General features: G+C 42.3%; 1 protein-coding gene across 1 annotated transcript; it reads left to right on the forward strand.

Moving 5' to 3' along the window:
* Positions 1–7: 7 nt before the first annotated feature.
* POLB (polymerase (DNA directed), beta) lies at positions 8–9956 on the forward strand. Its single transcript, XM_008942489.1, has 13 exons — positions 8–71; positions 175–241; positions 786–860; positions 1293–1351; positions 2752–2801; positions 3227–3278; positions 4759–4813; positions 4896–4968; positions 5443–5513; positions 6264–6350; positions 8347–8411; positions 8930–9069; positions 9707–9956. The coding sequence occupies exons 7-13, from the start codon at positions 4799–4801 to the stop codon at positions 9799–9801; spliced, it is 546 nt and encodes a 181-aa protein (XP_008940737.1). The 5' UTR covers positions 8–71; positions 175–241; positions 786–860; positions 1293–1351; positions 2752–2801; positions 3227–3278; positions 4759–4798; the 3' UTR covers positions 9802–9956.
* The last annotated feature ends 2106 nt before the right edge of the window (positions 9957–12062 follow it).

Genomic DNA, 12062 nt, shown 5'->3' on the forward strand with positions numbered 1-12062 from the left:
CTTCTCTCCGCAGAGTTGGCCAATTACGAGCGCAACGTGAACCGAGCCATTCACAAGTACAACGCATACAGGTACCGCCTCTCCCTTCCCCGCGGGCTCCCCCGCCTCGGGGCCCGCGCGAGCCGGGCCGGCAGCGCCTTCCGCCTTCGGGTGCTGACTGGCGCTGTTCCGTAGGAAAGCGGCCTCTGTGATTTCACGGTATCCCAGCAAGATACGGAGTGGGGCCGAAGCAAAGAAGCTGGTAGGTGGTCGCATCTCGGCTGCCTGCGGGACGCCCCTGGCGCAGCTGGAGCGGGGGCTCCCAGGGAACACGGGGGCAGCGCCAGCCTGACCCCCCTGTGCTAGCTCCTCTGTGGTGGCCGCGCAGGGGCTCAGGGATGGGGAGGCAGTGTGGCTGGTGCGGGGGTTTTAGAGAGCGGGACTGGGCCCTAGGCACTCTAGCTGACCCTCTGGGGTAAAAGGATTCTGTTGTGGCAGGGTTCCCTTTTGCTCTGTTACTGCTTCATTAAATTCAGAGGACTTGAATGGTGATAAACAAAGCCTTGTTAAAAATTATTGCTTTGGGTGAACTTTTAGTATAACCTTTGAATAACAGTGTTTATGCTGCTGTCCTGTACCCTTGAATTGTTGTCCCTTATGGACCAATGTTCTGTTGTTGTGGTCTCATAGTTCTCTCTGGACTCTCAATTCTGGGGAGTTTTTTTTTTTTTTTTTTTTTCCTCCTGTGTATAATGGCTTTCAGTGGTCTTAAAGTTAACTTTTTTCCCTTCATTCCCAATATTTAGGATGGAGTAGGTGCTAAAATAGCTGAGAAGATAGATGAGTTCTTATCCACTGGAAAACTACGCAAATTGGAAAAGGTGGGTATCTTTCCCTTGTGCTCTATTTCTGATTTGCCACTTTTCTTTGTAACTTGCAAAGTAGCCTTCTTACTTTGTGTGGTTTCTGATGTTCTTCCTGGATAGACTGATGTCCAGCTCAAGAATGGTGGAGTCTGTAGCAAGTAGAAAGCAGAGAATGAGAAGCTCAGCCAAGCCCTCAAACCTGTCTATTTATGAAAATATTTTAGGTTATATAATTGGCATGTGAATGTCTTCTGTGAGAAATGGAATTCTGACTCTGGAAGGCTGTGGAGTTTTGTGGTACATATGGCATTATTGTCCACTCTTGGTAGTTTTGGACTGACTTACAGTAAGCTTCCAAAGCAGTCTAAGCTGTTTTATCTTCTCAAGATTTCTCTGTTTATTGCAAATGGAGTGAAGGGTTTGGTTTGTGTTGTTTTGGTTCTGCAGATTCGACAAGATGATACAAGTGCATCTATCAATCTCCTGACACGAGTTACTGGCATTGGGTAATGTTTTTGTTTGTTCATTTGTTTTTCTTCTGTTTATTTGGTGGAGTTATGAACACAGTTTGGATGACTGCAAATAATGGAGAGTTTGAGCTGATGCTGTAGTGCCCACACTGAGGCACTGGAGTTGTGATGATGTGGCTAGCTGAGAAGAAAGGGTATAGAATTGTCAGTTACAGACTTTGTGGTAGAGGAGTGGAAGTTGGAAAGCTCCCATGTGCAAGCTGAGAGAGGAGCTGGGCGAAAACCAGAACTATCAAAGACTGAGAAGAGTGGAGGTGCTAAGTTCCTCTGGGACTTTTGGCGGGAAGTTTTGCCCAGGGACAACGGTGCTCTGTTGTGTTTGTGAAAGAAGAACTAGGGCCCTGAAATGGGCAACGAAGCAAAACCAACCAAACAAAAAAAACTGACCACATAAAACACCAGGGCTCTTGTGCAATGTTTGGAACACTTGAGGTTGAGGGTAGGGAATGTGATCATTATGAAGTAATTTTGAGGGAACACTTGCTCAAAGTTTGAGGATATGTCAGGATTTGAGAATACCTTTGAGAAATTGGGATGGGGTGCAGAAGGAGAAGCTTGGGTGCTGTCCATTCTCAGGACAGTGGAAGTTGCCTCTCTTGGTCTGGAATTGGGCACGAGATCCAGGGAAGGGTAAGAAAGGAAGTAAATAGCAGGTCAAGATCTGACAATTCTATTGCAGTGTAACGAGTTTTGTTGAGGAAGTGGATTCAAAGTCTTTAATGGTGCTGGAGCTGTAACCATAGGATTCCAGAATAGCTGGGAGAGTCATTTCCCAGGAAGACATGACACTTCCAGGCTGGTAGTTCTCAGTGTTTGGAGATGCTGGATAGGTGTGTGGGTATAACATTACTTGAATTCCTGTCTGACAGTTAAAATGTTCTTTCCTTGCTGAGTCACAGATTAATCTAATGACAAAACCTTAAAGAGGAGAAAGGTTCAGCCATTCACTTGAGTGTTGTGCTTAAGGCAAACTCTCCAGCCAAACTATAAGTGCAAGTACGAAGAGACTTTTGTGTTGCTGTTGCATTAAGCTAGTTTGGAGACTGATCGTGGTTAAAATAGTTCTTAGGGTCATTCTGTACTGTTGTCTAAAGCAAAGTTGCCTATTTGGTGAGGTTTTGTTTATTTTTTACAAGGATATATCATTATATAGTTATATCAATGCTAAAAAATGTGTGGGCCACACCTTGGATAGCCCTCTCTGCTGATTGAAAGTACAAGCTGAAAATGTGTGTGCTGAAAAGAAGGTGAGCATCAGAAGCAGCTTCAGTCTTGGCCTTGAAGAAGTCTAGACAGTTACAACGAATTCTAATGTCCTTTTCCATGTTGTAAGATTCTTGCTGTTCCTGATGGCAGATTGCCTTGTCTCTTTGCAGTCCTGCTGCTGCTAGGAAATTTGTGGAGGAAGGAATTAAGACTTTAGAAGGTAAGTGTAACTTTGGGTCCTCAGTTCGCACTCCAATAACATTTTTTTTTTTTCAGTCAACCTGCCTGTTCCACAGTGGTACCATGACAGCAGGTACTCTCTAGGCTTTCAGGAGAATGTATAAGATGTTAAAATTAGTGCACAGGCTAAAGGCATTACATACGTATCCAAAGTAAAGTACTTAATAGATTACATGGAAAATAAAAAGGATTTTGGCTTTGAGATAAATGGTCCATTGAAGTCTTTATTGGGAAGTGCTCTATGCATTGGACTTACCAGCTGTTGAGTAGTCACTGTAAAATCTCTTTTGTTTGCAGTTGCTGTTTTCTTATTATGTATTCCTTGCATGCATCATCTGTGCCCTGGTGGAAACTGTAAGATTTTTAATAATCAAGTAACTTTTTGTTTGTTTTTCTTTATTCTAGATCTAAGAAAAAATGAGCACAAGCTGACACATCACCAGCGAATTGGATTGAAGTAAGCTTTCTTAGGTGCAGGTGCATGGCTCTTCTAATGACTCCTTCAGACATCAGGATGTAATGTAATGTTACATAGACCAAGTAAGGTTCTGTTCTCTCTGTGTGCTCTCCCTGCTTTTCAGCAGTAATTCAGAGCTTTTGTTTCATTCGTGTCTATATTCAATAGGCTTAGTCTGCATTGAGAAGGAAATTGATTTCAAATTACTTTTTCAGTTAGCCCGTGGAGAATCACTTTAGCAAGGTTGCAGTGATGCTTCTTGGGAATGTGCACAACAGTGGCCCAGGCTCCTTTTTATGTGCTGTGAGCAAGGGAAGAGCTTTGCATGTCTGAACTTGAGAATGCCACACAGAATGTATGTCTGTCCCTTGGTACTTACCAGCTTGAATGAGGCTTGCTGATTGGCCATTCCAGTGTGCTAGTTCTGGAAGAACTATAGCTGTGCTTGCCAGAAGCTGCAAGTACAGAATATATGTTCTGGACAGACTGCTTGCCAGTAAGTGAGAGGGGTTACACAATGATTATTGCCCTCCCACTGCTCATCTGAGCCCTGTATCCAGTGTACATCCCTGCCCTTATACATGTAAGCATTCAAAGGAAAACTTTTCACTGTTAAGTGAGTGTAAGACAACTCACTTGACCTATCTATGTTGCTAGTGCACACTCTGCCCTTGGCTCTGCTTCCAGTGTTGTGCTGAGATGTTTTTTTCAGAACCTCCGTGAAGTGCTGTAACGAAAGAATGGTTTCAGTGCTCTTTTTGTTCCTAGCTTTACTGCAGCTCTTGAAGAACAGTGAAGTTGGGGGGAGCGTGCCATATCCAGAAGCTCTATCAGCAGAGCTTGGGATTGGGATGGCTGGGTAATGAGTGTTGGGAAATGTGGCTCTGAGACTGTAGTACGGCTGCCAGTGCCTGCTGTCAATGATTCTGCTGCTGGAGAGGTGAAGAATGTGCCTGCTGGTCAGGTGCATTGTTGTTTCACCTGGCCTCTTCTCCAGAATCTGGCAACAGGCTGGCAGCCTGTTTTTTACAGCTGCATGCAAAGGTATCAGAAGCTTTGTTTGCCTTGTGAGCTTCCATTTAGCTCTCCCAACATAGATCACTTCTGACCATGGTGAGGGACCTGTTCTTCCTGCTTGCTGGTGGACTGAATTTTGTCAGGAACCTTTTGTATTCCAAGAAGACTATGTAAATATAAAGCAATTGATTAAAAAGTAATATTACTCCCACCTTATAGTAGCTCTTCATATACAGTGGAAAAAATATGCAACAAAACCATCTTCTAAGTATCGTCAAACTTGTAGTTGTGAGTTTTTTACTATTGCTTGGCAAGAATTTTTCTAAGTTGTTTGGTAAGAATATGAAGCTTTTTGTGATGTGGTAGAAATATAGGTTGTATTCTTTCCTCTGATACACAGTTAAAAGACTTAAATTTTAAGATGCTACACTTGCCACTCTTTCAGACCCTTTTATATTTGCAGATATTTTGAAGATTTTGAGAAAAGAATTCCTAGGGAAGAAATGCTGCAAATGCAGGTAAGAACATCTTTATTGAGGATGATGCATTGATGGCCAATCAGACTGACACCTCTAAACACACCTTTTCCTTTTTACATAGGAAATTGTGCTGAAAGAGGTCAAGAAGCTGGACCCAAACTATATTGCTACAGTCTGTGGCAGTTTTAGACGAGGTTGGTACTCTGTGGGCTCATTATGTTTATTTTGGACTAATAAGCAAGATTTAAAAATATATGTTGTTCTACAGAGAAAGTCTGTTCTGGAATCTGACTAGTAACAATCTGTTAGTATTGTCTTGACTGGTTAGTTCAGTGATGAAATACCAACATAAACCCTTGCTTCTCCACCCTGCCCCCATAGAGTAGTATATCGTAACGTGAATTGTTTGCTGTGTTTTTACATTAACAACATCTGTGCTTCATTGTTACACAGCACAGCAAGAAGTTCTTGGGTATTTTCTGAGATATGTGGGGATGTGAACTTTTTGATGGAAGAACAAGACTGGCTTTTTTTTAAATATCTTGAAGAGTGACTGACTAGTTTCTACCACAAAAAGATGTTTCTAGGAAGTGGTTAGATGGATGTTCACCAATGACCAACACCTAGTAATACACAGGGGGATTTTTCTTTCCTTCTTACTTGCCTAGGCGCAGAGTCAAGTGGTGATATGGATGTTCTCCTAACCCATCCGAGTTTCACATCTGAATCATCCAAACAGGTGTGTTTCTCTGCTATTGTGGAGAAGTACTGTAGAGCCATTACTTACACAAGGGTGTGTTTAAATTCAGAAGATAGGTAGTGTCAGACTTGTACTGCAGCTTCTTGCAGCTTCTTGTAATTGTATACTCTTCTCTTGGATCACCATGTTTATTTTGAGGAGTTATAATTGCTTTTCAGGTCCGTGCAATATGTTTTGTTCCTCTTGCAGAACTATTCAGTATGTTTATTCTAATCCTTCTGTCCCTCCTCCTCCTCAAATTCATGTGCTCTTGCAACATGAGACTTGTCAGAGATAGCTGGATAAAGTAGGGATTAAATGTAGAGTAACTGTCTCTTTATGTAGCTGTAATCTTCTGGGTGAGAAACAAATGTCCTGCTGCCCATATAATCTTTTTGGACCAACCCTGGAGAAGTCTTAATGACAGTTTGTGTTTCTTGTGTTGCTTTTATAGATTCATTGCTTAAAAGATGAAAACTCAAACCGGGAAACTAGTTTTGTCACTTCCAACGAAAGCAATCTGACATGGGGATTTCAGTGGAAAATTTTATGTTACACAACTGTAATTTAATTAGCTTTTCCTTATTATTATTGTTACTTCTTTATCCTCTCTGGGTCAAATTTCAGGTACATTAATACATGTAATTATAGTGATGTCCTGTATTTACATAAGCTGTGGTCTGTTAAATGGGTAAGATATTCTTGTTATTTTTGAAATTATGTCATCTTCAGTGTTGTCATTGTTCCTAGTCAAAGCTTCTGCACCAAGTTGTAGAACAACTGGAAAAAGTCCACTTTGTCACAGATATGCTGTCTAAAGGTGACACCAAATTCATGGTAAGGCTTTTTTGGTGGTGAGGGATGTTGCGGGGGATTACCTTTCCTGACAGAAGCTAGGATATGAGAAGCTAGGATATCTACGAGATACGTTGTTTAGGATGCTGGAGCTGTGATGTTTATTTTTGCCCATCCCCTCCCCCCATAAAACCTTTCTGCAGTTAACTCTTAGTGAATCTCTCATGGTAAGATTTCAGTATTAGAAAATCTTCTAGTATTTATGTAGTTGCCACTGACATAACCTTCATCTCACAATGCCAGTTGTCTCTGTTCTGCTTGATGCTTCCCCAGAACCATAACACAACCTCACTTCTTCAGTTGCACCAGTAACTGCTTTTTTACCTCTGTCCTCAAGGTCTTGGAAATACTATCTTTGATCTTGGGCCTATGTTTACCTTGTTTTGTCTAATACGTAAAACACTTTTGTCTCCTTTTTGTGAATTTTGTTGCAGAGCAGGTTCAATGGATAAGTTTCTAGACTCAGGATATAATAGGGAATATGTGGAATGCCTAAAGAAAGTAATAAATTACAGGAACATTCATTTTGTTAGATCTGTTCCTCAGAGCAAAACTTTTATTTTTGTTTCCTTAAACATGAGGATTGGGTAGCCTCTTGCTTCACTTAGTTTTCTTTACAGGCTCCAAGTATCCTGGTCTTACAGGCTGGCTAAAAGTTAATTCTAACAGAGAGGTGTAGAACCATAAGCAATATTGAGTGGAAATAGGGACTGTTTTTTTCCTGTCAGTCACTCATACTGGCTTTATGGAATTGCTTGGAAGATCTGAGGAGTGGCCCTGCAGGAGGGTTCACCAAAGGTCCGTGACTGAAGAATTTCTATTCAAGAATCAAGATCCTGTTACATTTGGCTGATCTTTTGGAAGGCATAAACACTAAAATGCATAACACTACAGGTCAAGGTAGTTGCTTTCCCAAATGAAAGGGGCTGTTGGCGCACTTAATTTTCTTGTTTCGGTTTTGCTTTAAGTAAGAGCTAAAAGAACTCTGAGAATTTGTCTAGTTTAGTTTGGGAGTTTGTTCTGAGAGGGAATGAAACCTGGTGGCTTTTTTTTTTTTTTTCTGTGATATTTAGGAGGAATAAGTGAAAGTTGCTCTCATTCATGCCAAATGATTTAAGTGTGAATACCTTATGGGTTTAAAGCTAAGTGTACATCTGTGAGCCAAAACCAGAGACAGTCTGCATTCCCAGTTCAACAAGCTCATTATAATTAGACCATTTGCTGTGTATAATCCTGGCAGTGTCACATAGTTATGGAACAGCTCTCATGTTCAGAGTGGAAGCCAAGAAAGGAATGTTGTAAAAAAGGGAAATATGACTGCAGCTGAGAATCTGAAAAAAGCACATCTCAGTAAGGAGACAGACAACATACCTTTAAAAGCATAAGCAATGTTAAGCTTTCAAAACAAAGCTAGGGATAGAAGGAGAAGTCTTTGCATTTCTTATGGTTGGGGTCCCTACCCCCTACTGCATTGTCATTTAAGGTGATCATAGACCAGGGAAAAAAAGAAAGCTGATATGCGAATTGCATGAAGATTACAAAGCAGTTTGAAAGGAAAAGTGGCAGAGGATTTCTGAAAGAAAAAGACTTTCTTCTTTTTGCTTTCTATTAGCTTGAGCTTCATCTGCGTTTTCCTTAACTTGCTGATGACTGTGCATGCTGAAGATATTGATAGTAATTAAGGCAGAGGAATGGGAAATGGGAAATCCTGTAATCATTCCTAAAAAAATAAAAACTTAAGAAGCAGTTACATGCTACATTGAACTACAGCCCCCTTAGCACTGTAAAACTGTGATTGACAGTACTTTGATATGCAGCTGTTCTAGTAAAATGTTTAATCAGCTCAGTGGGAATTTTAACTTTGCTGTCGAGGATGAGTGAGGATTATTCAGCTTGTTTAGGGGTGGGGAGGTGAAGATTAATCTCAAATCCATTTAGTTTCAATTTGAATTTCTTACCTTCCTTACTACTCTCACAGGGCGTCTGTCAGCTGCCAGATAAAGAAGATGGAACAGCCTATCCACATAGGAGAATTGATATCCGGTACACACACCAAAAAAAAAATCCTAAACCCCTCCTTTAGCTGTCCAATTGCTACATAGTAGGCATTTGCATCAAGTTCTGCATTCAAATCTCTGCTCCCATGTTCAGAATACAGAATTTACTAGGATCCTGGAAGCCACTGTACAACTGCCAGTATCTACATGTTATTACCAAGAATGCTGTATTTTAAATCACAGCTTTGTGCCAATTTCAGAACTGTGACCTACTTTATCATACTGTTTTGACATTAATTCTTTGCAGGAGTGCAAGTACAATAACCATTTAGTGACTGAACACTGGTAGCTTCTGGGTCAGGATAGAGGTGCTGAACCTTGCTTTCATCTGCAATTAATTTCATTCTTCCATCTGGCTTGTGGGAAGATGGAATGTGTAGAGTTGCAGAATGTATGCATGTAAATAGTAAGTCTAGAATGGCATCTGAATGGCTGAATTCCAAATGGCTTGTAGCTTTTATGTATTTGTTCTAAATCTGTATTTTTCTTCCACTTTTATTCTAGGCTTATCCCCAAAGATCAGTATTACTGTGGTGTACTGTATTTCACAGGAAGTGATATATTCAATAAGAACATGAGAACTCATGCTCTGGAAATGGGCTTCACAATCAACGAGTATACAATCCGTCCCTTGGGTGTCACTGGTCAGTCTGGGCATTTGCACAGAGTATTCTTTCTACTTACATAGAAAGTAACTAGCAGTGTGATCTCCTTAAATTGGTTTCCTGGTGTACTGGAAATACTTCTGACAAATACAGTAGCTCATGACATTTCTCCCCAGCATCCTTTCTGATATTGGACACCATTATAGCAGGAAGACGCAGCCTACTATGTATGTGCTTTGGCACAAGGTTAGGTGGCCCAAAGAAGTAACTTACTTAAAGTCTTCCTTTACTAAAGATTGTTTTTTCAGTGTCATGCACAACACCTGTGGCTTCACACTCTTTTAACAAGGTATCAGTTGTTTTGTTTTGGAGGGAGGCTGACTATATAAATACCTACCTATATATATATTTATATTTGTGTGTATGTAGATCTGTATATATTTAACTGCAAAACCACATGGCCCCAAAGTGAATTCATTATTTTATTTTCTTTGGCAACAACAAGAATCAGTACCTAAACACTCTGAAAAGACTGGGGGGATGGGTGCGCTTAGTTTCTTTTTTTTTTAAGTCTGTTTTATTTACAGGAGTTCTGTTTTAATCTTGTAATGCATTTGGCATTTCATGATTGTGCAGACCTCCCACCTTTCAAATAGCATGTGTAATTTGCTTGCAGGAGTTGCAGGGGAAGCCCTACCAGTAGAATGTGAGGAAGACATCTTTGACTATATCCAGTGGAAATACCGAGAGCCAAAGGATCGGAGTGAATAACTGCTTGTCTAGGTTTGTAACCTGCAGAGATGTTTTTGTAGCTTCTTATGAACATACAAAGTGCTCTTTGAATGTTATTGTGAAAGTGTACTTTACTGATTTTTAAAGCAAGTCCATGACAGTAGCAGAGAATGTGTAGAGAAGGTTAAATCCTGGAAAATCTCACTTTGATCTCCCTCCCTCCTTCCCTGCATGTCCTCATCCTTAAAGCTGATTAAAACACTGTGTTGAACTCAATGGGCTGCAATACTAGAAAAACCTGTGGGGAAGGTGGTATGGCAGTCAGACCCCTTAGAGAATGCATATTGTCTTTTGCTTTGGGATTTAGTAAAAAAACTAACAGATGATAAATCACAGCTTTCTGTTTAACCCCTGAAGAGGAGAAAGTTCTAATGTAAAGGCAAAAAGGCAGCATGTGATCTGTCTTTCTATCCTTTCTTCAGCCACTCAGTCTTGCCCACAGATTCTTCATTCCTCCTTGCTGCTCTTCCAGTGACAAATCAATGTTCAGTGTGTCCTGGCTATGGATTAGTGACCTGCTTTCCCAGCTTTCTTCTTTTATTCATCCCCAAATGTCCTACTGAAATTACTTAAGAGATCCAGAGCAGATCATAGAATCATTAAGGTTGGAAAAGACCTCTAAGATCATCAAGTCCAGCCATCACCCAATGCTACCCTGACCATTAAACCATGTCCCCAGGTGCCACATCTACACATTTTTTGAACACCTCCAGGGATGGTGACCACCACCTCCCTGGGCAGTGTGTTCCAGTGCCTCACTGCTCTTTCAGTAAAGAAATTCTTCCTAATATCCAATTGAAACCTCCCCTGGCACAAGTTCAGTCCATTTCCTCTTGTCCTATCACTAGTAACCTGGGAGGAGAGACCAGCACCCACCTCACTAGAGCCCTCCTTTCAGGTAGTTGTAGAGAGCAATAAGGTCTCCCCTCAGCTTCCTCTTCTTCAGGCTAAACAATCCTGGTTCCCTGAGCCACTCCTTGTAAGATATGTTCCCCAGACCCTTCGCCAGCTTTGTTGACCTTCAATAGACCCACTCCAGCACCTCAATGTCCCTCTTACATTGTGGTGCCCAAAAATGAACACAGTACTTAAGCTGTGGCCTCACCGGTGCCAAGTACAGCGGCACAATCGCTTCCCTACTCCTGCTGGCCACACTACTTTTGATCCAGGCCAGGATGCTGCTGGCCTTATGCACCCGGGCACACTGCCGGCTCATGTTCAGCCGGCTGGCCACCAGCACCCCCAGGTCCCTTTCCGCCTGGCAGTTTTCCAGCCACACATCCCCAAGCCTGTAGCATTGCCTGGGGTTGTTGTGACCAAAGTGCAGGACCTGGCACTTGGCCTCACTGAACCTCATGCAACTGATGTCAGCCCATTGATTCAGCTTGTCCAGATCCCTGTGCAGAGCCTCTTGACTTTCGAGCAGATCAACACTCCTGCTTAATTTTGTGTCATTTCTGAACCTACTGAAGGTGCACTGGATCCCCTCATCCAGGTCCTGGATAAAAGACATTAAACAAGACTGAGCCCTGAGGAACACCACTCATGACTGGCCACCAACTGGATTTAAATCCATTCACCACAACTCTCCGGGCTTGGCCATTCAGCCAGTTTTTAACCTAGCAAAGAGTTCAACTGTCTAGGCCATGAGCCACCAGCTTCTCTAGCAGAATGCTAGAATGTGGGAGATGGTGTCAAAGGCTTTCCTCAAGTCCAGGTAGACAACATCCACAGCCTTTCCCTCATCCACTAGGTGGGTCACCTGATCACAGAAGGAGATCAGGTTGGTCAAGCAGGACCGGCCTTTTATGAAACCATGCTGGCTGGGCCTCATCCCCTGGCTGTCCTGCACTTGCTTTGGTTCATCTTGAGTGAGCTCACATTCCATAATCTTCCCCTGTACTGAGGTCAGGCTGCAGGTCTGTAGTTCCCTGCATCCTCCTTCCAGCCTTTCGTGTAGATGGGTGTCACATTAGCAACCCTCCAGTCGTCCAGGATTTCCCCTGTTAACCAAGACTGTCCAGAGACTTGGACAGGCTGGAGAGGTGGGCTCAGGTGAACCTCATGAGGTTCAACAAGGCCAAGTGCAGGGTCCTGCACCTGAGGAGGGGCAACCAACATTACCAATACAGGCTGGGAGAGGACACATTAGAAAGCAGCCCAATGGTAAAAGACTTGGGGGTACTTGTCAATGAGAAGCTGGACATGAGCCACCAATGTGCAGCAGCAGCCCAGAAGGC

Source organism: Merops nubicus, unplaced genomic scaffold, assembly GCF_000691845.1.
Source record: "Merops nubicus isolate BGI_N331 unplaced genomic scaffold, ASM69184v1 scaffold1236, whole genome shotgun sequence".
Lineage (NCBI taxonomy): Eukaryota > Metazoa > Chordata > Aves > Coraciiformes > Meropidae > Merops > Merops nubicus.